The sequence below is a fragment of the Carcharhinus amblyrhynchos genome, chromosome 5 (assembly GCF_965287045.1).
Source record: "Carcharhinus amblyrhynchos chromosome 5, sCarAmb.v2.hapA, whole genome shotgun sequence".
NCBI lineage: Eukaryota > Metazoa > Chordata > Chondrichthyes > Carcharhiniformes > Carcharhinidae > Carcharhinus > Carcharhinus amblyrhynchos.
This window is the reverse complement of record NC_137328.1, coordinates 46,399,613-46,426,452: the sequence shown is the minus strand read 5'-3', so window position 1 is coordinate 46,426,452 and position 26,840 is coordinate 46,399,613. Positions and strand designations below refer to the sequence as shown.

General features: G+C 40.8%; 1 protein-coding gene across 1 annotated transcript in view; it reads right to left on the bottom strand.

The window, feature by feature from the left end:
- The window catches only part of slc12a2 (solute carrier family 12 member 2), a 213,122-nt gene that overhangs the window by 10,347 nt on the left and 175,935 nt on the right, over nt 1-26,840 (bottom strand). The window contains exons 20-25 of the mRNA XM_080188735.1: nt 25,534-25,677; nt 9,289-9,336; nt 6,765-6,887; nt 6,485-6,596; nt 5,518-5,604; nt 5,143-5,278 (exon numbers count right to left, since the gene is read on the bottom strand). Of these exons, the coding sequence (XP_080044861.1) occupies nt 5,143-5,278; nt 5,518-5,604; nt 6,485-6,596; nt 6,765-6,887; nt 9,289-9,336; nt 25,534-25,677 (650 nt within the window). The remainder of the gene's footprint in view (nt 1-5,142; nt 5,279-5,517; nt 5,605-6,484; nt 6,597-6,764; nt 6,888-9,288; nt 9,337-25,533; nt 25,678-26,840) is intronic.

The following is a 26,840-nucleotide window of genomic DNA, read 5'->3' as shown; positions in this document are numbered from 1 at the left end:
TCTTAATTTGGGTTTTCTGTGAATAATCAGTAAAACTGAATCAGGCAAAATCTAGGGATTGGGAAAAATTACACCACCACTTATTCTTTAAAATAAACTAATTCAAAACACCGTCTGGTCATAGACAAGTGGTAGGAGGAAAAGAATGTTGTTAAACTGACCCACTCTCCTGTTCATAACACCAGTAATATCTGAGTGATATTCAAGTTGTACAGAGACTCGTGTTTTAGCAAAGGTTGGGAGCTTGTTAATGGAAGTGTTTGGAAAGAATGCGGAGATTTGATAAATGGAGATAAGGACAGAGTTGAAGACAAGAATCAATAGCTGCAGCGTGTTTTGACCAGTTGTGAATTAGTTAATGGTACAATCATCACAAAAACAAAGAAATCCACAGAGACTAGCGTCATCTCCAAAATGAACAAACATGCATTACATAAACAAAATCTAAAAGAAGAACAAAGCAGCAAATCACAACAATATAGTCCGGGGGGTCAAATCTTGCAAACTTTTGCTGCTTAAAAGGGACACCCAAAATCTTATAGCCAGAGAGGTGCCTTTTTTTTCATTTTTAAACATAAGTTTTGATGATCTTGAAAACACTGACTGAATTGATGGTGGAAGGGGATTCAATAGTAACTTTCAATAGGCAATTCCAAGTGGAAAGACCTGTGGAGTGCCATTAACAGAACAGCTCTTTGAAAGGATAGTACTAGTTTGACAGTCAGATTCTGTGCCTTACAATTTTGATTGCCCTATTTTGTGCAATGGATATATGAGTGGGCTCACAGGTTGGCAAATTGAGTGAAAACCATGCCTCTTCCTCTGAGCAAAACACTAATCTCTGCTTATAGTTGATGCTCATGGCCAACGTTTAATTATTTGGGCCTCACAATCACGATTAATGCATCAGATTTGGTCAGAATTTCATTCCCAGACAAACCAGGCATCACATGGGTACAACAATTGTTGCAAGACTGCCCTAAATCAACCGAATTTTGGAAAACCATTCTTTTTAATTGGCGAGGGGCATGATCAAGGTTTCAATCATTATGATCAGGTTGGTAGCACATGGTGGAGAATATACTGACTGGGAGCTTAAATGATTAGTGTAGCTTTCCTCCGTAGACTCACTATTTCAGTAACAACTATAGAATTCAGCAGTAGTGATGACCTGCCTGACAAACAGGCCAGCACTGACTGAAATAATTTTACTGAAGATTAAAGACAACTATATTGACAAGGTGAAATAAAAACAAAATGCTGGAAATACTCCACAGCTCAGGCACGTCCCTGAGAGAAATGAGTCAATGTTTTAGGTCAAAGACGTTTCACAGAATTGGAAAAAGACAAGAGCTGGTTTGAAACAAATAAAGAGGCAAGGAACGTCTGTGATAGGATGTACGGCAGGAGGGTAAATGACAAAAGGGATAGTGATGCAAAGTAAAAAGGAGATGGTAATGGAATAAGCGAAGAAAATAAAAAGTGCATCTGCAGGAGGTGTATATGGGAATAACGGAATCATCATCATTACTGCTGCTCTCAAAAGATGGGGACAAATGTTTGATTTGAAATTGCTGGATTATCATAGAATCAAATAGAAACCTTTCGGCCCACCATGTCTGCACTGACCACAATCTCACCTAGGCCCTCTCCCCAAAAACCCTAAGTGTTAGGGGGCTACCAAGGGGCAACTTCGCTTGGCCGATCCACCCAACTTTCACATTTTTGGACTATGGGAGGAAACCGGAGCACTTTGAGGAAACCCATGCAGACATAGGGAGAATGTGCAAACTCCACACAGATAGTGACCCATGCCAGGAATCAAACCTGGGTCCCTGGCACTATGAGGCAGCAGTGCTAACCACTGTGCCACCATGCTGCCCCATAAAGTCCTAAAAACTGTAAAAAGTAGAAAAATCATATAATGTTCTTCAAACTGACTTTGAACTTCATCAAAACAGTACAAGAGGCACAGGACAGAGAGGGGTAGAGAATTAAAATGACAAGATGATTGGAAGCCTGGGGGTCATTGTCGAGTACTGAAGTAACGTGTTCTACAAAACAGTCAATGAATCTGCATTTGGATTCTTCAATATAAAAGGAGACCATCACTTTAGCAGTAAGTACCGTATATTGATTCGAAAGAAATAGATGCTATTTCATCCAGAAGGGCATTTGGGATTTGAGCTGGCAGAAGGGAGGAGAAGGTAAAGGCTAGGGACTGTGTTTAAATGAGAAGGTGCGGTGGAAAAAGGGATGATTGAGGAATAGGGCAGGCTGTCGAGGAATGAACATCCCCTTGAAATGCTGAAAAGGGGAGAGGAGCGTGTGCTTAGTTGTGGCATCATGCTGGAGGTAATGGCAGGATGATCTGTTGCATGTTGAGGTTTAAGATTATGATAAGGTGCATCTCATCATGTTTCTGGGAAGGAGAGGAAGGGTTCAGTGAGATGAAACAGACCTAATTGAGGATTCAGGCAAACATGGTCGAAAGGGACTCCTCGGTTGAAGAAAACGGAAGACACTTGAAGCGAATGAAGACAATGAATTAAATTTGAGCATCGCATGGTGCTTGACAGCCAGCATGTTGGGCCAAAAGGCCTCTTGTTGTGCTGTAAAAAGCTATGCTTCTGTGTGTCAAGTTTTCTTATTGCCTTTTATCATTGTTTCTATTTATCTGGCCAGGAGACTTTTAGCCCAGAATGAATAGTTTTGCTTGTTTGCAGAATTCTCATATCACTAGGATCCCTCCCCTCTGGCTAGTCATTTACTCTCTCTAGGTCTTCTCTTTGGAAATTGGCAGCATGACACAAGCAGTTTCTCTGCTCCCTTCATTCACTCTAACCTACCTTGTTCCAAATGAACAGCATTCTGTGCTGAGCTGACCCACTGCTGTTCACCAACTGACCTTCATCTAGCAAAGACAGACTGCGAGCTCTGACAACAATTCCTATCTCCTGGACCATGACTTCACCAATGAACATCATGCTATTGTTCCTAATACTGTCAAAAACCTGACATCAGCAGCCTCCAACCTCAGATCCATCCTTCTCACCACACTTCTACCTCGTTTCCAAGATACATAACCAGGACTAACCACCCTGCTAGACCCATTTTGCAGCCTGCTCATACACCACAGAGCTGATTTCTTCCTATATTCACATTTCTTTTCCAAAATCTTTCTACCTGCAGCTGTAATTCTTCTGATTTTTTTTTGTCATTTTAATCATTTTCAGTCTCCTTTTCACAATGAACATTCCAAATCTGTCTGCACACCTATCAACATATCCTGAGGTTGCTACTTAATACTTGGGTCGTTGCACAGCCAATTGCATCCACCATCACCCTCCCTCATTCAACTAAACTTGTACTCACACTGAATGACTTTTTTTTAATTTCACTAACTTACTTCAATTAAAATATGTTGCTATGTGTACCCTGTTGAATATTAGCTATGGGTGTCTATTCACAGGATACATGGAACAATTTTTCTTTCAGTCCAACTCCGGTCCCCTCCCTCCATTTTCCTACAGTACATTGAGGACTGTATTAGTAATTTCCTGGTCTTGCCTGGAGGTAGAAAATTTCATCAATTTTCTGAAAGGATTGTGAATCTGTGGAATACCTTACCCCAGAGGGTAGTGGATGCTACATTTGTTTAAGGTAGCGATTGATGGATTTTGATCTCAGGAAATTAAGGGATATGGGGAATGGGCAGGAAAATGGAGTTGAAACTCAACATCAGCCACGAGCTGTCAAAATCGCAGAGCAGGATCAATGGGCAATATGGTTCACTCCTGCTTCTTGTTATTGATTTCTACCTTTCCCTCAACTTCAAATGTCCATCTTAGACTTTTCTCTTTAAATCCTGGTCCTGAATGTGTCTATTTCAGTGGGAAAGGCTGTCAACCAACATCTACTATAAACACACAAGCTCCCCAACTACCCTGACTATACATTCACCAACCTTTCTTTCTGTAAGGGCTCCATTACATTCTCCTATCTTCAACATTGTGTCTATTCTGACCACAGCACCTTCCATGTCTTCCACTTTTCTCAACTGAGGACTCCTCCACCTTGGCTGACAGGCCTTGATTGTCTCTGATCCACTTCCTGAACCTCTGCTCCCATCTCCTTCCCTGTTTCTCCTTGTCCTCACCTTCAATACCCAACCTCCATTTTCAATAGATCATTCGCCACCATTTCCACTACCTCCAGTTCATTGCCTCTAACACATCTTCCTCCTCTCCCCTCCGCCTTTGGCACTCCAACAGGACCATTCCCTCTTTGACACCCTGGTCCATTCCTCAGTCACCTCTAACATCCCCTTCCCTTTCTGCAGCACATTTCCATGCAAGCAGAGGAAATGAAACACTGGTGTTCAAACACTCCTTCCAAGCAAATCAGCAACTTCAATTAGGGTAGACATCACAACGCGGTCTCCTCTATATTGAGAGAGACTAAACGCTGATGGAATGATCGCTCTGTGAGGCAGCTCCATTCAGTCAGTGTGATTCTGAGATTCCAATTATTTGCACTCAAATTCTAGCCTCACTCTAGCCTTTAGATTAGCCTGACTCCTATTGTGAACTCTCTCTCCTTGGCCTCTTACATTTAATGAAGCTCAAGGCAAGCATCTCACCTTCTGATTAGGCAATTTATAGCGTCTGGGTTCAGAACAAAATTCAATAATTTCAGGTTATCTCTGTTCTTATATTCTTCATAAGGCAGTTGTTAGTGATGACTGTTATTCTCATTTATCTTTGGATCGATCATTGTTTCCCTTTGCCTTCCACAATCATCCCTTTTATCATCTGATCTCTCCTGCCTTCTACCCCATCATAAACTTTCCCCAGTCCCCCTTTTCACAACCTCAGTACTTGCTTAAAACCTCTCACCATCTCCCAAGTATCTCCATTTCTGATGAACCATCATCGACCCTGAAAAAAGCCATCTCTATTACTCTCCCCACAGATGCTGTCAGACCTTGAGCATTTCCAGCATTTTGCCTTGAATTATTATTGTAAACTTTGGTCTTGGTTTCATTTTGCAGTTGTGTGTTTCCAGCCTGTGCTGAGAAGGCCAAGTCTAACTGACATGCTGGTAAAGCGGTTCAAAAAAATTCTCTAAAAATGAAGAGACCTTCATTCTGTAGATCTCAAGTTCATTATCCGTGATCCTCCACGGTTCCTCCTCCTTCATTTTCTCAGATGCTTCTTGTTCTTTGTCATCCTCGTGAAGTCTGAATGGTTCAATCATTTCTTCAAAGGCCGCAATACTGTTAATAAAAACAAATTCAGCAAATATTTGCGCAACATTTTGATACAGTACTGACTGGATTCCAACATCCATGGCCAGAAACTTCTACAGTCCAAAAAAAACCACAAAATAACAGATAGCTTATAATCACAAAAGTTCAGGATTTAGCTACTTCTTAATGCTTTTAGGATGAATAATTAATTACATGCCAAGGCTGTATGATCATCGTAACATATTTAAAAAATTAAATTCACTTACTTTTCTTTGCTTGGCTTTGTATTCATATCCCCGAGAACAGTAATGTCTGAAAAATCTATCCTGAACTTGCTGAGTAAGGTGGCCATTCTGGAAGTTGATAATGTAATTTAGTTATTGACATTATTTTTCATATTCAAGAGTGCAAAATAAACTTCCCACATCACCACTTTTGTGAAAAATTCTACAGGCAATATTGTTGTCTATAATGCAACATAATGTCTGTGACTACTGCAATAGGGGGAAAGTGATGGCTGAGTGGATATCATAGAATCATAGAAACCCTAGAGGCCATTGGGCTCATCAAGTCTGCACCAACCACAATCCCACCCAGGCCCTACCTCCATATCCCTATATATTTACGCACCAGTCTCTCTAACCTATGCATCTCAGGACACTAAGGGGCAATATGGCCTAGGAAGCGACTCAGTTTCAAAGGCAACAAGGAATGGGCAATAAATGCTGGCTGGCTAAGACATTTCTCCTTGTTAGAGTTGTTTCAGAAAGTGTCTTTACGGCGTATCAATAACGTAACATGCAAGATATATTTATGCATACAATACAGAAACTGGTAACAAATGGTTGTTACCATGTTACCAACAATGTGGAGATGCCAGCATTGGATTGGGTTAGGCACAGTAAGAAGTCTCACAAAACCAGACTAAAGTCCAACAGGTTTATTTGTTAGCACGAGCTTTTGGAGCTCTGCCCCTTCATCAGGTGAGACTCACCTGATGAAGGGGCAGCATCTGATAGTTCGTGCTACCAAATAAACATGAACTTCAACCTGGTGTTGTGAGACTTCTTACAATGTTACCTACACACAGTATACGTTTGCTCAGAAAATTCATTTGGATGTTTAGCCATACTCTCTAACATACAAACAATTTAATGAAAATGTAACCAGCTGTTTACTATTCACACGTGCAAGCACACAGCTTTTAGTTTTGCTAAAATTAACATTACTCACGTTCGCCTATCGTGGTCTATCCTGTTTATTTTTCCACCAATGAACACTCTGATCTTGCAATCTTTCCATTTTTTCTTTGTCGTGAGGAGATACGGGATAAGTAGCGTCAGGCCTATCAAAGCAAAAAACTGCTGTAGACATTTAACCAACCCAAAACTTTCTTTTCCAGCTCATTTCCAAAGTAGAACTTAGCAAACAAACAGAAGAGAGAAATGGGAACTATTAGCCAGTTTATTTGTACAACATGAGGAAATGAATTGCAGAACAAAGGAAGTTATACCTCCATCATCAAAAAGCCACCAGACGTCAATCGTCCCTTTGCCTTGTTTCTTCTGGAAGCGAGAGCTGGCCTGGAGCAGCTTCTGATCGGTCATAGTCAAAGGCACAGATGGACCTTTAGCCTCTATAAAGTTTCACGCAAAATTAGGCAATTTTCCAAAGAAGCCAAGAGCATTGTAAGCAATCATCAGAGTTTAACATGGCAAGTCATTTCACAAAGGAAAACGTGGATTTGAGTCTTTCAGAGAACCAGAAAGATCCCCTAAATTAGCATTTCCTGCATTTTTTTTATTGTCCTTTCTCAGGAAAAATAAAGTGAGTGATCCAGGGAATTTTCTTTACATGACAAATGCATCTCTGTGAACTTATTTTACTAGATCTAACAAATTTTGCTCCCAAAACACTTCCCCTTATTTCAGTCCCATCTCACATTTGCTCAATAGCAGCTCACCACCACCTTGTAAAGGGCAATTAGGGATGGCTTGACCAGCAAAGCCTACATCCCATGAAAAAATAATCTTTAAAAAAAGCATTTCATTGCTTCCCCCCACCCCAAAAATTCTAACGTTAGCAAGTCATCCAAGTAAGTAAGCATGCAGCAACTTTTTTAAATAAATTTCTCAAACGGGCCAATTATAAAAGGGCAGCTAGTGACTGCTTAAGACTAGCAAGTGTCAACAAAATGCCATCACTACAGTTTTGCATTGATCTAACTTACTTCTATTAGGCATTACATTATTGCATTTTCAGGACAAAGATAGTTTTTGCTATGTTTTACAATGAAACTGTTTTTTTTCAAAACAAGATTGCATACCAGACTTTCATTATCTTACTAAAATGGATTTCCATTTTTTGATACAGTTAGTAAATTCTCATCGTTAATAGGAAGGGGTAAAGTATTTCTGGGTCAATTACCTACTATTGCTTGGAGGCATTACAACTACAATTCACATTTCCACGCACTCAGGTACAGAATAAACAAACAATTTCATTCCAATGAAGGATACCACAGTAATGCTAAAGCCTCATTGATGGTCCAATGCAAAAAGAAAGGTGGACTCGGATAATATAAACAGCCCTGTAACCCCACACCGCACGTTCCCAATATATACAGATAAAGCACACTTTTCAACTTCCCCTCCACCACAAATGCTTTAAAAAATAAATGACTAGGTGACACAAACTTTGCTACATAGCTTGGAACACTCTGTGCTATATTGCAAACTACAAACACTAACCGAAAGGACTGAGGAACACACATAAGAACATAAGAACATAAGAAATAGGAGCAGGAGTAGGCCATCTAGCCCTTCGAGCCTGCCCCGCCATTCAATAAGATCATGGCTGATCTGTCGTGGCTCAGTTCCACTTTCCCACCCTCTCTCCATAACCCTTAATCCCCTCTCTTATCAAAAACCCATCAACCCGCTTCTTAAAAATATTTAGCGAGGCAGCCTCCACCACTTCAACGGGCAGAGAATTCCAGAGATTCACCACCCTTTGAGTGAAGAAGTTCCTCCTCAACTCCGTTCTAAACCGCCTCCCCTTTATCTTGAGGCTGTGCCCCCTAGTCCTACTGTCTTTTTTGAGCTGGAAGAGTCTCTCCACCTCTATCCTATCCATCCCATTCATCATCTTATACGTCTCAATGAGATCTCCTCTCATTCTTCTAAACTCTAACGAGTACAAGCCTAGTTTATTCAGCCTCTCCTCATAGCTCAATCCCCTCAACTCCGGTATCAGCCTAGTAAACCTCCTCTGCACTCCCTCCAGGGCCAAAATATCCTTGCACAGGTGCGGCGCCCAAAACTGCACACAGTACTCCAGCTGCGGCCTCACCAATGCCCTATACAGCTGCAGCAAGACCTCCCTACTTTTATATTCAATCCCCCTCGCTATGAAGGCCAGCATCCCATTCGCCTTCCTGACCACCTGCTGCACCTGCTCACACGAGGCATCTTTAGCTAACGGGCAATTTAAATCGTAAGCAAAGCAAAGCAAAAGTAGCAAAACTACAAGTGCATACTAAGTCAGTCTCTAAAAGAAAAAGAGGTTTCCATTTGAGTGTAGCCCTTTGTCATTTCTGATAAAAGCTACACCTGAAAACATTAATATATCTGCCTTTAGGTGCTGATTGAGCTGCTTTATATTTGGAATATTTTCTGTTTTTATTTCCATACTCAAATCTTCCTTGTTAAGGCAAATTTTTGACGGCTATCATAGAACTTGTATTAAGCTGGCAGAGTTATTGGAGGTATTGAGAAATGTTCAACTGAAGCGTTTAAGCAGGAACTTCACGGACTTTACAAAAAAGAATCAGCACCAGCTAATCCAGGAGGGACACTGGGAAAAGGGAGTAGAGATTTGAGCAGATGTATCTCTGTGAGGTATTCAAAGCAAAAAGAAAACCTTACAAAATATGCAATGGTACAAAAAAAAGACAAAAATGAAAATTCTGGCTTCTAGCACAACTTAAATAATGATTTAGCAAATAATGAAATGAAAACAAAAGATGGGATGCCTGCCTTTTTTCAAGAGTGGCTGGGTTGACGCCTTTCCGTCATCTTCTTCATCTGCATTATGTTCAAAACAACCAATAAAGTAAAAGTTAACTTCAAATGCATCACTGGATGTAAACAAAGTAAACATTAATTAGTTGGTTTAGAATGCAATTAATGGTGAATTACGTCGTGAACATTAATTTAGTACTTGCAGATGCAGCAAAAAAAAAACATGAGCAAACTAAAGTAATAGGCTTGATACTTAATTGTGCTGTATTATTTCGCTAACTCAGACCAAACGCCAACCCTGTCCCGAAAATGTCTATCTGCTCAGGCAGCTATCAACTGATTTACAAGAGAGTTTATTTATATCTATGGTGGGGAAAATATAATTGAACATCAAACCAGTCACAGTAATCTCTGAATATCTTTTTGATAAACTTTTCCTTCCTCCTTCTCCAAATATTCCTCATCTTCTATTGCAGGCAATGATCCAGACATGGATAAGTATTCACATTGACACCAATTTGTAAAAACACAGAGGGAGACTGGTGGGCGGGAAGGCAGTGATCCAGACACGGATGAGGAACCACATTGACACCAATTTGACAAAAACATGGAGGAAGGTTGGTGGGCTGAAAAATAGGAGGACGAAGACCAAGACATGCTATACATGCAAAGTCAGACAAACACAAGAAGACCCCTGCTTAAGACTGGTAGCTATTAGTCTTATTCTTTTTATCCCATTTATTTTTCCTTCTTTATCCCATCTCAACTCAAATGCTTGTCCTGGTACATACTTTGTCAAATTACACCCCAAATAACCAGTGCTGAGGAAGTAATTTCTCCTCCTGCTCCATTTAATAGGGATACACTATTATCAACACTGGTCAACCTCCCAGTCAGCTATTTTGCTCTATGCACAGAGTCAACAGTCATGGAAATGTTCCAGTCAATCATAATCAGAATCTTGAGCACAACTTTTATCTTGACTAAGTTAGTTGAACATGTTTATTTCTTTTTTTAAAAAAAATCAGTTACGTTGAGATGGAAATAACAGAATGCAATCATTAATTTGTACAGATCTATTGAGGAGATTCATGTCATGCCTAATAGAATGCAAAATACGCTTCAGCTATTTAACCACTGTGGGAAGAATGGAAGGCCTGTAGCCAATTATAAAGGGAAGGTTTCACAGGGGTTTGATACACAATTCAGTCTGGTTTCGGCCAACACACTGGTTTGGAGCTTTTCACAATGATTACGCAAAAGGAAGCATTTCCTGCAATATCTGGCAGTACACACAATTATATTTACAAGGTACTCTTGAGCCTTGACATTTTCCTGTGTAACTACCAGCTTTTATTCAGAGTTTATTTCAAGATCCTTGCTAGACTTTTTTCTTGCTGTCTGCACATGACATGAGCATTCATTAAAGAAAGTTAGATCACAGAGCACTGCTCATGATTTTCTCGTGTGAAGACCTGGAAAATCTACCCTCTAGTCTCACCACATAGTAAACACCCAGAAACTTTCTGAAAAATAACTGATGGCACTTCTTTTTAATTAACTATTAACTATGACAAACTGATATGTTTAATGGACATTTTTACAATTGAATGGAGAGGTGTTAAAAATGTATTTCCAACCTGAGTTGCTACAGCTAAACATCTTAAAACCACTTTATCTAGCATTACGAAAGCCAGGGCTTTGCTGGAAAAGAACAAATCTATGGGAGTGGGTGCAAAAATCAGCATTCAACCCACTGACCCTCAATGCATGTTTCTACACTGTATTGTGCACTTCAGACATCATTCAGTTTCCACCCACAGGAATCACAGTGTGTCACTAACATTTGATTTACTAGCTGAGCTGCCACAACCTCAGAGCTCCTCAGCTCCTAAAGCCATGTTTAAAAGGTGTGTTTGCACAGTCTTTACTCTCTCATTCTGAGTCACAGTCAAACAGTGCAGAAAAGACCCTTCGGCCCGTCAAATCTGTACCAACAATAACTACCACTGAAGTCAGGCTAATCCCATATTCCGGCACTTGTACTATACCCTTGAATGTTATGGTATTTCAAATGCACATCCAAATACATTTGAAACGGTTGTAAGGTTTCGGCCTCCACTACCTTCCCAGGCAGTGCATTTCAGATTCTCACTGCCCTCAGTGAAAAAGTATTTTCTCACATCCCCTCTGAACCTCCTGCTCTTACCATAAAACTATACCCCCTTGTGACTGACACCACACCCCCCCATTCCCCAGCAACCAAGGGGAACGGCTGCTTCCTATTCACCTTGTCCACACCCCTCATAATTTTACACACCTCAATCATGCCTTCCTCAGCTTCTCTCCTCTAAAGGAAACAATCCAAACCTATTTAGTCTGACCAGGTAACATCCCAGTGAATCACCTCTGTACCCCCTCTGGTGCTATCACATCCTTCCTATAGTGAGGGGACTGGAGCTGCATACAGTCCTCCAGCTGTGGCTGCACCAACGTTCTGAGCTTAAGCTCCACATAATAAATGGCATCCAAAAGGGAGGAAACACAAGGCACCCAAATTTAGCAATGCTTCACTGAAGCACAGTGAAAGCCCACAGCGATGTCCTCTATCCCCACTCTAACTGTGGGAGCCCCAGAAAGATCATCCATCTAGCTTGGGAGGTGGTTGCAGAGGTAGTCAGTGCTAGCATCCAGCAAGAGATGTCAACCACACAGGACAGGAATAGAATGAATGATTCCGCTAGATTAAAGTTAACCATCTCAGTACCATTAACTCTCACACTCAGCCTATAACACATTCACAAGGAACTCACTCGCTGCCCCTTAAGGGGCATCACAACTCACTTTCACATATCTCACACCATCTGACCTCACTTTCTCTGAAGTTTGCATCAGCAACATTAAAGACTCGTCACAGTGCTCAACCACACTCTCCAACAATTCAGAGAGACACACCTTGATGGGATCTTGATCTTCTTGTATAGATCAGACTCAATCTGTGAGCACATTGCAAGGTCTGATCCACAGCAGATAGGGACAGGGGCATCCCACATTGCCGGCACTGAGAGAATTGTGGAGGCCAATAAATCTGCTGAGTCCAAGCCAGATGAAAAACCTTTGGATGCAGTCATAATCAGTTGCTGGAGCTCCAAAAGCAAGTTCCAGCACATGAGGAAGGAATGTGAGCAGCACTCCTCAGACTGCAAAGCACGAGGGAGAAGTCCATCCACCTTCATTCTGAGCTGTGCTGACATGCCAAAGCACTGAGGCCTACCAAGTCTCCATGGTGCCAAATCTTGCAAAAGTTGGCATGAGAAAGCAGATGCATGGCATGTCAGTGAGTGTTCTTGCTCGTGTGGATAACACATGCAACGTTGATACACCTGGAGTCCTGTGTGGTGTCCACACATGACAGCTCTCCAGGGGTCATCAGCTGCATCCAGGGGAGGCCCCATTGCCTCCTGAACTTCTTGGTTCAGCTCCTGTCTATTGCGAGCTAGGTGCCTCCATCACATTCTTCCCCTGTTTCTCTCCAGCCTATAGGCAATGCTGCAGACAGTGATAACACCAGGCTCCATCTTCATGACTGTCTCCTCACTACAGTGCCAAGGCAAGTAAGAAGTCTCATAACACCAGGTTAAAGTCCAACAGGTTTATTTGGTAGCAAACACCACTAGCTTTTGGAGCGCTGCTCCTTCATCAGGTGAGGGGGAGTTCTGTTCACAACCAGGGCATATAAAGACACAAACTTAATTTACAAAATAATGGTTGGAATGCGAGTCTTTACAGGTAATCAAGTCTTAAAAAAGGTACGGACAATGAGTGGAGACAGCATTAAGCACAGGTTAAAGAGATGTGTATTGTCTCCAGCCAGGACAGTTAGTGAGATTTTGCAAGCCCAGGTAAGTTGTGGGGATAATAGATAGTGTGACATGAACTCAAGATCCCAGTTGTAAATAAAGTTTGTGTTTTTATATGTCCTGATTGTGAACAGAACTCCCACTCACCTGATGAGGGAGCCCGCTCCGAAAGCTAGTGGCGTTTGCTACCAACTAAACCTGTTGGACTTTAACCTGATGTTATGAGATTTCTTACTTGTATGTGGAACTTGGCTATCAGTCCCTGCTCAGCGACTCCGCGTTGTTGTGCGTCATGAAGGCCACCTTGGAGAACGCTTACCCAAAGATCAGAGGCTGAATGCCTGTGACCGCTCAAGTGTTCCCCAACAGGAAGAGAACATTCTTGCCTGGTGAATGTCAAATGTTCATTCATCTGTTGTCATAACGTCTGCACGATCTCTCTAATGTACCATGCCTCGGGATATCTTTTCCTGCAGCGTTATCAGGTAGACAACCTTGGCCAAGTTGTAAGTGTATGTACCGTGTACCTGATGGAAGATGTTCTCATGTGAGATGATGGCATCCGTGTTGATGATCTGGCATGTCTGGCAAAGGTTGCTATGGCAGGGTTGTGTGGTACAGTGGTCACTGTTCTCCTGAAGGCTGGGGAGTTTGCTGCATTCAATGGTCTGTTTGAGGTTGTGCGGTTGTTTGAAGACAAGTAGTGGGGGTGTGGGGATGGCCTTGGCGAGATAAGAACATAAGAACATAAGAAATAGGAGCAGGAGTAGGCCATCTAGCCCTTCGAGCCTGCCCCGCCATTCAATAAGATCATGGCTGATCTGTCACTGCTCAGTTCCACTTTCCCGCTTTCTCCCCATAACCCTTAATCCCCTCTCTTATCAAAAACCCATCAACCCGCGTCTTAAAAATATTTAGCGAGGCAGCCTCCACCACTTCAACAGGCAGAGAATTCCAGAGATTCACCACCCTTTGAGTGAAGAAGTTCCTCCTCAACTCCATTCTAAACCGTCCCCCCCTTTATCTTGAGGCTGTGCCCCCTAGACCTACTGTCCTTTCTGAGCGGGAAGAGTCTCTCCACCTCTATCCTATCCATCCCATTCATCATCTTATACTTCTCAATGAGATCTCCCCTCATTCTTCTAAACTTTAACGAGTACAAGCCTAGTTTATTCAGCCTCTCCTCATAGCTCAACCCCCTCAACTCCGGTATTAGCCTAGTAAACCTCCTCTGCACTCCCTCCAAGGCCAAAATATCTTTGCGCAGGTGCGGCGCCCAAAACTGCACACAGTACTCCAGCTGCAGCCTCACCAATGCCCTATACAGCTGCAGCAAGACCTCCCTACTTTTATATTCAATCCCCCTCGCTATGAAGGCCAGCATCCCATTCGCGCTATGAAGGCCAGCATCCCATTCGCGCTATGAAGGCCAGCATCCCATTCGCCCCGTTGATGTGATCCTGTGTATATGGAGGGTTTGTCTGTAGGGAATGGCTTCTTTAATGTGTTTAGGATGGTAGCTGGAGAAGAAGTGGAGCATCGTGAGGTTACCTGTGGGCTTGCGGCACAGTGAAATGCTAAGGTGACCGTCCTTGATGGAGATGCGTGTCCTAGAATGCAAACGATTCTGGAGAGTAGTCCATAGTGAGTCTAATGGTGGGATGGAACTTGTTGATGTCATCATATAGTTGTTTCAGTGATTGTTCACCATGAGTTCAAAGGAACAAAATGTCATCGACGTAGAGTACGTCCATGTGTGCACAGTTTCTGTAGGAAGTCCATAGTGTTGCAGCAAAAGCTGGAGGGTTCTTTGTACAAAGGGTTTCAGGAAGCCCTCAATGTAGCCAGAGGGGTTCTCGCACAGGGTACCTTTGCCCGATGCGATGGAATGGCCGGGTGTGTTTTCTTGTGTAACTTTGGGAGGCAGTAGAGATCTCCAATGCAGGGTCTCGATCAGGCTATTGAGTTGACAGGTGTGTTCTTTGGTCGGATCTGCAGGTAACTAGTAGTGTTCCTTGTTGTTCAGTTGTCAGTACACTTCTTTGCAGTAATCCATTCTGTTCAGTATGATGATGGCCCCTCCTTTGTCTGCTGGTTAGATGACAATGTTGCAGTTGGTCTTAAGAGCATTGTGCTTGGGTGATGTTCGGGGCTGTCCACATCACGGGCGTCAAAACAATACAGGAATCAGCAAATTGCTTTTCACTTTTGGTCAAGGAAGCGACTGTGATTGTTGTCTCAAGAGCTCTTCCCAGCCCCCAAAAAGAATCCAGCATGGGGAATGCATGAGTGTTCATTACTCTTTCCCACCAACCCCACACCCAACTGAGCCCCCACAAACTTGCTTAGTCACCCAAATATTCTGCAGAAGCAGCTAGCGAATTTGAAGGCTATTCACAAGAGGAGCATTCATCGCCACTTTGAGGGATCAATGGTACTTGAATGAGCATAACCCGCATACGTCAACTGAGCAGCTGCTAACAAGTTTCAGCTGTGGCAGTGTCTTCCTTTTGGAAGTCATATTTCAGTCGGTTGCTCATTTAGTGCCCACCCTCAAGTCTCATATTTCTGTGCAACTTTCCCACCCCTTGTCAGTCCCTTGCCCTGTGGCCCCTTCCCTTCACTTGCCCTTGCCCAGTGGAGCCATTGCCCTATGGTCCCTTCCTTTACTTTTGGTTTGCCCTTCACTGGTGGAGGCCTTGCCCTGCAGCACAGTAAAAGCCACCCCCACCTTAACCCTAGTCTGGTCACTGTGGTGATTTGCTGTGAACCTTGCGCTGATCCTTGTTAGCTAACAAAGTTGTACAAACTAAGTCCCAAGCTAAGTGCAGCTTGCCAGCTGCACAGTATTGAAATCCTGTTTTGAAACACAGTTCTAATTGCACATAGTCACGGGAGGAACAATTCCAGCAAGTAGCTTTTATAATGAGATCCAAACGTATCGTATTAACGTTCACAATGTTTGGGAACACGGGCCGCTATTGATAGGTGAAGCACACTTTGAAATCCCATTTCAAACCTGCTTGCGAGATTTTGCTCTCTCACTCATATTGGCGCAAGCTTACAGAAAGCTATCCATAGTTCCTTTTGTGGACAACGTTTTGACATACATATTCCTAAAATACAAACGTAGAAAATGCATACTGCTTTTCAACTGCTGGTTGTTAAAACATTTAAAGAAGATTACATTACACAGAACATATTGATTTTTATGTGGGCATCCCCAAATGCCTTTGAATGGAATGGCTTACTAGAACATTTTAAAAAAGCATTTAAGAGTCAATCTTCTTGCTGGGAGTCAGATGCAGCCCAGACCAATTAAGGATTGCACATTTCCTTTCCTAAAGGACATTAGAGAGCCAGATGTGTGTTTACAACAATCAATGACAGTTTTGCAGTCTCCACGTTACAGAGACTCTCTCTCCATTAATTGAATTTAAATTCCATCAGCCACCATGGTAGGATTTAAATCCATGTCCCCAGGGTTCTAGATTCCTAGTCTAGTGACATCACCATCACCTTCCCTTAAACCTTTCAATGCATAATGCATTAATCTAAAATAAAGCATTACATATCATTGATGACACATCCAGACTTACTGAAGGTTTACAATTTGTAACATTTGGAATCCAAATTCATGTTGAGTCACAGACAAAATTAATAGCAACTGATGATTATGAGATGCAGTCTCAACACTGGAACTGCTATTCAAAAAGGTGGTGGCATTTCTATTCATTATATTGGACTTTCATGTTATGTATTGATGTTATAATGATGAATAGTAATGACAAGAATGTAAATAATGCAATTACCAGCCAGATTCACTGAAGTATCCCGAATTAACATAGACAACCAGCTTTCCCTGTCTGGTGTCGAATTCAGTTTGATGGACACAAATACCAGATTAGGTATTAATTCCGTATTTCACATCAAACGTTAGAGTTAAGCCTACAATGATCTCCAGTTTGCTTTGTCAGCACAGATTCCAAAGGACAGGAAATAACTTTGTACAATAGAGAGCCTTCACTTCCTAGGATCTGAACTAAAAACATTTTTGCCCTACCCAACTGTACAAGTCCAGCCTGCACTTCATAATTGGCATAGTATTAGTGGTTTTACGCATGCAGTGCCGATCAACTGGTGGGTATTGCACAGTGATCATTAAAGGCAGAAGTGTGTTCAAGCCTCTACTCAAATTCTACTTAACTTTAAATAGAACTAGTTTAGTGATGCTTGAGCCCTGCAATCACAGTTTTCTTTTGTATGACAAACTGCAGTGTGGCGAATGTTTCCAATATTGCTCACTTACTGTGGGAAAATGCAATACCAATACAATTTTGGTGTAATAAAAAAAACTTTACTTTTGTGAGGCTCACATTGGTGGAGGCACAGAGAAATGAGAGTGCTACATTCAATAATTAATTGTAATGTGATTTAAATTAGCAAAGGTAACAATACTTGCAGCCATGTCAAAGCAGTTATTTTTGGTCTTCTTTGCTTCTAATAATTCCCTTTCAGGCAGGCTTAATGTGCCCTGCAGCGCCAGATTAAATTCTGTTCCTGGAAAGTACATGGTGTCCAGTTTGGCACTGACATTGCCCCCACTTTCTCTTTCAAATCTCATATTCCACTGCCTTGCAGGAATCACTGACAAAGGATTGTCAAGCATGGACTAACAACTTAACGTGGCATGGTGGCACAGTGGTTAGCACTGCTGTCAGTTTGATTCCCAGTTTAGATCACTGTCTGTGTGGTGTCTGCATGGTCTCCCCATGTCTCCATGTGTTTCCTCCAGGTGCTCCAGTTTCCTCCCACAATCCGAAAGTCATGCTGGTTAGGTGCATCGGCCACGATAATAAAATTCTCTGTCTACCCAAATAGGTGCTGGAATATAGCGACGAGGGGATTTTCACAGTAACTTCATTGCAGTGTTAATATAAGCCTACTTGTGACACTAATAAATAAACTTAACTGCTTCATTCGCTTTTTATTCATTAGTGTCACAAGTAGGCTTATATTAACACTGCAATGTAGTTACTATGAAAATCCCTGAGTCGCCACACTCCAGTGCCTGTTTACTGAGGGAGAATTTAGCATGGCCAATGTACCTAACCAGCACATCTTTCAGACAGGAGGAGTAAACCAGAGCACCAAGAAAAAATCCACGCAGACATGGGGGGAATGTGCAAGACAGCATTACTAACAGATAGTGCACAAATATGTTAGATCAATTACAAGAAATCCAAATCGACATCTCTTATAAAAAGAGAAACTCTTAAGATCACAAATCTTTTTCTTTACATTAGATAAAGAAACCACATACTCAATAATCTGCAGACATCATCAAATCAAGTGTTCACTAATGGTGGAGGTTCCCTTCGTGCAACGGACCGCCTGCCCACCTTTGCTCCTCAAAGATCTGTCAAGTTTTTGGGTTATATTAGATGATCCTGTAACAAGCTACAACATTTACTACTTACTGAGCCAAAATTATGGAGCTAATCATTAGAGGGCAGCTACTTTCAACTATATTAGGTTTCAAGAAAACCAAGACAAAAATCAGCTCCTCAAGGGAAATGAGGGTGGGATTATTCTAAGTTACGTCTGCTAGGCAGCTGAGTTACATTCATGTTTAAACAGTACCTCACATACTTGCAGCGATCTGTTAAACCACAAGAGAGAGAAGAAAAGTCGTATCAAATTAGTACAACGGAATATTTATATCATAGCTGAATGCTTGTGACTGATTTGGATACCTCATTAAAGAAGGGGCATTAAAGCTTCAGACAGCTTATAGTATAGATTCACCAGGAAGGAAAATGAAATCTAGCTGATAGTGATCATAATACCATTGAGTTCAGCATAATGTTTCAAATGGAAAGACATGAAACTTCTAAGATTCCACTAAGGTCAAGTTCAATGTGACAAGAGACAGAGCCTAATCCAAAGTAAATGGAGCAAATCCGTTAATGAGTAAAATGACAGAAAAATCAGTCATAGGCCGTATTTAAATTAGGATTTGAGATAGTAGGACCAGCTTACATCCTTACAGGGCAAAAGTTGGACTTGGCAGAAACAAGCAATGACAATGAAGAAGAGCTAAAGGACAACATAAAACTAAAAGAGCGAGCGTAAAGAACGCAAAATACTCAGATCCCAGTGAATGGAAGAGTGATAAATCCCCAGGACTCATTGTTGATTTTGATATTGCTCGCAAGTTTCTATTTAGACATGTGTGTGTTTGGAAATGTAAAATTACAAGTAGATATTGATTAAATGAACGGACAAAGCTATGGCAAATGATTTCACTCCAGAAAAGTGAGAGATCGTCCACTTTGGATCTAAAAAGGATAAACGGAAAATGTGGAGACCAAAAAGACTCGGGTGTCCCTCCATATACACAGATCATTAGGAAACGTCACAAACAAGTACATCAGAATCAAAAAGGCAAATGGAATTTTGGTCTTCACATCTAAAAGACTAGAATGAAGTGATAACTTCAGTCACACAAACTTTTGTAAGACCACACTGGAACATCGTGAACAGTATCCTTAGGAAGGATGTATTGGTCTTTGGAGGGGGTGCAGCATAGATTCACCTGGACACCAAAGGTTGAATTAAGAGGAAATATTGTAGCCCTGGGAAGATTCAAGGTGATTTAATCAAAATTTCATGGGGCACTGATAAGAGAAATATTTCAGTTGGTTGGCCAACTCAGACTGTGGGGGATGGGGGAGGCACAGTCTAACAATTGTAGTCAAACTTTTCAGAAGTAAGGAAATAATTTTACATACACTCCTCTGCAAACAATGCTGGACCTTAACATCAGTTGCTAATTTAAATTGAGATTGATTGATTTTTGTCAATTAAAGATGTTACAAGATAGCAAAGGTGGCGGCATATGGAGCTAAGTCACGAATCTGCTGGACATCTCAGTGAATGACCAAGCAGGCTTAAAGAGTTAAATGGCTTCCTCCCATTTCGATGTTCCTAAGGAAAAATAGGTGAAGTTTGGAATATTTCCACTAATGACTAAGAAATGATTCAATAAAGCTTTCTTAAAAAGATGAGGAATTTTAATAGGACAAATGGGATGGGCTACTGCCTCTGACGGGAGAAACCAGTGACAAGTTAATTTAAAATACTAAAGGAGAGGAGAGCTTTTTTATGTGGAGTCTTACTACTTAAGAAAGAATGCTTTGCCACAGAGGGATGAGGCATCTTTTACAATAAAACTGAATGTTTAAAGCAGGCAATTACATCGTCAAGATTGGTATAGAGGGATATGGGCTAAACATGGACAATTGGGACTAGCTTAATGGTAAAAACTGGGCAGCGTGAACAAATTGAGCCGAACGGTCTGTTTCCATACTGTAGACCTCCAAGACTCAAATTATAAAGGGAAATGGGAAAAGAGCAGAGTAGTGGGATTAGGTTAGTTTGTTCCAGTAAAAATAGATTACACAGGTACAATACTACCATTCCTCCATTTTTCCCAGGTCAAAATCCTTGAAACAGTCTGTAGCAGCACTGTAGGTGTACCTACACGTGGGTTACAATGGTTCAAGGTGGCAGCTCACCCCCACCTTGCTGGTCTAGCCAATGAGACCCTCATCTATGAGATAATTTTAAAAAGTACATATCAACATTTGATGTGATGAACATAAAATGAGACATTATTTGTTACATAAGACAGTATTAATCAATAAATAGGTTGTTGACTTGGTTATAATCGTTGTGTGATGCATTCATATTTTCTTCTTTCCACTAGAGAGCTCTTGACAATTGGGAGTGGGAGCACACACTGCAGCAAAGCATAAATTTTATCAGGACCGCTGGCTCCCAACATGTCAGCACTTATCTGGCCATGGAGGATGAAGAATGAATCAGTACTGGTGCAGGGAGGTGAACTGAAGAAACATTGTTTATAAACTTGTTGTAGCCACGATACACATGACTGAGTAGAGAAGTCTTTGTGACTTGCGCTTGAACTGCAATGGAATACACAGAATGTTTCTATTCAATTTCAAAATTATGGAATGTTATGGTTAGATAATATAGAAAACTTAAGTAGCTTATGGAATTGCTGATTTCTAGTCAGATTCCTACTAATCCCCACTATTAAGGGGTTGGGCTATGTCAAGTAACAGTGACTAGAATCCAATCATGGATAACATATGGATTGAACAACAAAAGGCAATATCTTCAAGTGCACCACAGCAATTTCTGTCAGAAAGTCAACACTCCCTAGCATCTTAAAGGGTTGAACTTGCAGGTATTGGAGAACACGTTCAGTGTGTGAAATGTTTCTTTAACTGCTGTGATGCACACTGGGATGTTTTATTATGTTAAAGGCACTTTATAGATGCCTGTAGCAATAGGTAACTAGATTGTTCTCCAATATCTGGTGCAACATCAGTTTGTTGCAAAGCCCAGAGATGGAGCTGGTGACTGGACTACAGAGTTTGTATTTGGGATCAAAGACATTGGCTTCAGTCCAGCAATATTTAAATGAGGAAAATTCTGCTCGTCCAGATAAGCAGTCTGATATCTTGGAGAAAGTTGGTGAAATGATGGTGAGGTAGAGATATCAATATAGATGAGGAAACTGGCACTGCGTTCTCAGACCAAGGGACAATATATAGATAAGAAATAGGAGGTGGCCAAGGACAAATTCTTGGGGAACAGTAGAGTCAATAGTAAGGGAGTGCAAAGGCAAGTATTGCAAGTGATTCATTGGCTAGATAAGAATAGGACCAAGTGGGTGCAGTCCCATCCAGCTAGTGGCAAGGGAATCGAGGGGAACGGTGTGGTCAATTGCATCAAAATCTGCAAACAGACCAGGAAAGATAAGGAGGGAGACTTGTCTTTTCAAGTCTGTCTGCAGGACAAAGGTAAGGAGGGAAGCTTACCTTTGTCACTTTTGATGTAGGATGTCATTCACGACTTTGCATCATTTTAGTATTTGGAGGGATTCAAACATGGAGTTGCAGGAAATATGGGCATGGAACCAGAAGGCAATATGTTCAATGACTTGAAGAAAGGAGATAAGGCAATAGTTTGCAAGGACAGAGGGCATGAGGGATGATAACATCCCATTTGAAGATGAAGAGAACACTACTTAGTTTGAGAAGTAAATAAACATGGAAATCAGCAAGTTGCATCATTGGAAGTGTATTGGGAATAGGACTGAAGGAGGAGAAGTCAGTTCTCACAGACATGATGAGATTCGAAGAGCATGAAGGATAATGAGGGATCTCTTTGAAATGGGCAAAGTTATAGTTTAACATTTTTGAGTACAAAAATCTAATCACTTTAGAAATATGCAGATTTAAGAGGATAAAAGTATAAGAAGTGTTAATAAAGTGGGATTGTCAGGTCTCATGTGTATAAGTTACCCGTTCTCTCACTGCCATCCTAGAGGGTAGTAGGTATTAGGAACAAAGTTGCCAGTTTATGCAGCAAGTGCAGACTCCTACAAGCCTTCAGACGGACTAGTTCCTAGCCGAGATGGAGACCTGAACTAATTTGTATGCAGGGTTGAGGTTCAAGTCTGCATCCAGACTTGAAATTTAAGAGCTCTGTTCTCTCTCCACAGATGCTGTCAGATCTGCTGAGATTTTCCTGCATCTTCTGTTTTTGGGTCTTTTAACCACTCTGCCATTCCATTCAGCAGCCCAAGGCCACTTTTGATCTGCATCTGAAGTTGGTGGGTTGGACTGCATTACACCTGCAGACCAGGAAGGAAGAGCCTGCAATTAGGGGTGGATTTTCCTCAAAGCAGGAACAGGAAGTTGGGAGATTTCCCAACTATGCGCAACTGCCTCAGAAGCTAAAAATTCATGTCTATGTCTTATAAAAAAGGTGAAATTTTAGGCAATATAAACACAACGTAGTCTCTTGGACTTTTTTTAAACAATAGCATAAGGCAGCAAAGAGGAATTTTAAAAGGAAAACATCCATAATTTGCCTTGGATTTTAGTCTCATGCTGAAGATTACACACATCTAATCACAATTCTTCAGATGCATGCTGCATTTTCTGAGCACAATATTTTTGTCCTTGTGTCTCGAGTACTAATGTTCACAGCTTAGTTACAATGGACTCATCGTTAATTAATTTGGATAACACCTCATTAAAACTATTCCATAACCATTATTCCCACTCCCTGAAGAAAAGGACTATATATCCCAGTGCACATCAGAGTTGAAACTCCTTCCTCCTCTGTTGCTACACAAACGATCCGTAAGTATCACAAGCAAAAGCCAGCTAGTACTCAACAGGTTAAAAGAGTATTGTGTTGAGTATGCCAAAATATATACAAGTAGGGACAATTTTCACATTAATTTGTCCACTTGATTTTGTTCATTTGTTTCGTATTTTGATAAATGATTAGATAACAAAATTTTGATCCATAATATTTGAGTGAGGTATTTTATATATTCTTTCTCACTCCACTAAATTCTGTGCAGAATTTGCCATATGATTACATTTAATGGTATTCACTAATCGATGATGTGATCAAATTATAGCAAGTGAATTGAGATCATTGATAAAACAAATCTGAAACTGAAGTGATGGGCAGTGAAATTGTCACAAACCTCAGCAGTGCAATCATGTCACCCCCAGCACAGGCCTTTGGATCTCCTCTTGTCCACAGCCAGGGAATGGATCTTGAAGTTAATACGCCTCTGATTAGCCAGGTTGTATGGCATGTATTAACCACAGAATCTGCAACAACTCAGTGGAAGCAATTTTAACTTTTGTTGCCAGGTGGAGCAGTGAATTGACAGAGGTTTTACACTCTGCCATGTTTTTTTCATTTGGGAATGCCTTTTCCCCCAGCAATAAAAGTTAAAACTACCCAGAGGCTTATACTACAAGATATCAGAGGTGACCAATGTATTCAAATTGCTGCTTCAACAACAAAATATATGAACTCAAAATGGGCATGCAGAGAGGTACATTGGTTGTTCCTACAAGCAAGATCCACAAATCCAGCGTTGCTGTTAGCTCTCCTACTGAAACAACACTCATGAGATGGTTGTAGAATAAAGGAATTCAGCAGTTACTTATTTTTAAAAAATGTTATATAGTACATGATGAAAGAATAGAAATCTTTACAGTGGCTATAAGCCATTGAATTGTTCCAAAATCTATTGCATGAAAATCTTTCCATCATTAATTTTATCAAAAAGTCAGGAAAACTTTGTACTTGTCCCAATAAGTATCTGCTCACTAGCAACAGAATGTAATTTACTCCTCATGTGGTAACTTTGTGCAGCTGGATATAATCTGCATTTCACTGAGTGAAATATTTCCGCCAAAGATTTTCCAGTGGGCTCCTGAATACAGGTGATGTCCTGACAATACTAATGTATTGGCTGTTGGTGCAAAGAATGACTCAAGTACTTTTATCCCAAAAAGACCCGAATTGCTAAAAAAAAGCCACGCAATCACAATTGAAGTCACTGTGCAACCATGCAAATTGAAAGCCAATTTTTGCTGTAACCACATTTCTTCAATCAGTTACTTACACCTCTGCAAAGGGCAATTAATTCTTGGCTTGCACCAAAGCTAAAGGCAGCAGAATCTTCTCTTTGGTCCTTTCTGCCACAGTGTCCATTCTTTTAAGTCTTTCTTACAGAGAGGGCAAACTCTATCAAATAGGTGTAAATTTGTTTTTTTTGTGTGCATTGTAAAGTTTTAAGATACTGGAATATGGTCAATTTCAAAGACAAATCCCTGATTAATTGGCCAAATTAGCAACATTTTAAGACAGCTCAAAATGTGTGGACTATTGTTAAAAGAAGTTTGCTTTTTCATATTAGTGACATTCTGAATTATTGGGGCTATACAAGGTACCAAATTATTATAAAGCAAATTATCGCACTACACCACATTATCTGTTCAAATAATGGGCTATTTTCTTCCCAACAAAGCAGGTTGTCTGAACAGTTGCAGATATTAGGAAAGTCCAAAAATGTTGGAAATATTACAGGTCAAAACTAACATTTGAAAAGAAAACGAAGATTAGCAAGTTCACTTGGGAGTAATCAAAACAAAATATGAGACTAGTCTTTGCTTTTGTCAGTCTGATTAAAAGGGCCCAGCTACTTTTTTCTAATCTCGGTGAAGGGGCTGTATGCAAAAATGTTGCAAAATCAGTCTCTCACTCTCCAAGATACCAACAGATCTGCACTACATTTGAAATTTTATTTGCCTTTTGTATTCACATAGTTCGGGGCTTTGAAATAGGTACATGTAGGCTAATCATAAAAGGGAAAAAATTAGCTTTATTGCTAAACTATTAAACTTGTAATTTAAATTTTAAATAAACACATATGATGTGTAAATACACATCACTACATTTTCATCTCATCAAATCTGTGAATTCTTACCTTTTTGGTCTTGTGACACTGCTGGGCTGTTGGTTTCACTCACTGATTTAGAAGATGGCTTGGAAGAGTCTGCATCTGAGTGCTCCAGATTTACTACTATATCCTTAGGATGAGCAGATTTCTCCTGAGAAGTGCACAGTTCTTCTGTACATAGGAATAGAATAGACATTGACCACGTCAAAAAGATATGATGCTCAATTTAATACCACAATTAAACGTGAAACCATTATTGCCTTCACACAAAGTAGGCTAGAATATGCAATCAGGAAGCGAGTAAGTGAGAGAGTGAACAAGGACAGAGAGAAAAGTAGCAAAATCTTGATTTATTTGAATAAACCCGCTCATATATGGGCAGACATATTAAACAATCCCAAGCCAAGTAAATGGAACTGCAAGCCGTCATAAGGTCAAGAAAAGAGACAGCTGACCACTAAGTCAGAGGCATTTGCCACATTATTGTGTTGCCAATCTGATATACCTGTAGCAGAAAACCTAGGTCAATTCCAAAGGTAAACAATTAAGAGATGATGGAAGACGACGGTCTGCTGAACAGTATCAAACACAGAGGGTTAAGAATTCCAAGGAGAAATATCATCTGTACATTTGGCTAGGGTCAATTGGTAACATGATACTCTTTCAAATGTCTGAGAAAATACACTATCTAAATGACGAATCTGATGCTGGTAGTTACTAATATACAGCACTAAATTCCCACATTCCATAAGGGACTGGTCACCCTGCCACCATCAGTACCTGTTGTTCACAAATATCAACTACAATGAAGAAGCATGAAGCTTATTTTGAAAAGGTCTCAATTCTTTTTCATCTGCCTAGCCATGCAGGTGCCACTCTCATTGTAACAATCTCTATAAAAACTTTTAGTGTAACAAAAAGACTAAAAACACAATTGACCAAACTCCATCTTTGTAGGCTACCTACACTTTAAATCACAACACAGAGCATTCCCCTTTTACTTTTAGCATAATCAAAAATGTACTTTACAGATATGCTTTACACTATCCTTTTACTAAACATTCTCCCAGAACCAGCCCAAAGTTATTCTTAGCTCCCGAGGGTTTACCTTTCATCTTTTCCTTTCTCACCCTGGAGCTTTTAATCTCAGAAATGTTTGCACAGTGAGGTTTGGTCCCTTGAGATTCTTCCTGTTGCGCAAATTAGATAATTTTTTTCAGCCTCATTTTAATTGCCCATTAATTCGTGTTATTCAATTAGAGTACAAGCGTCCACTCACATTCTTGTGTATTGAACTAGTGACGTTGCCTAAAGCTGCTCTCCCCCTCACAGAC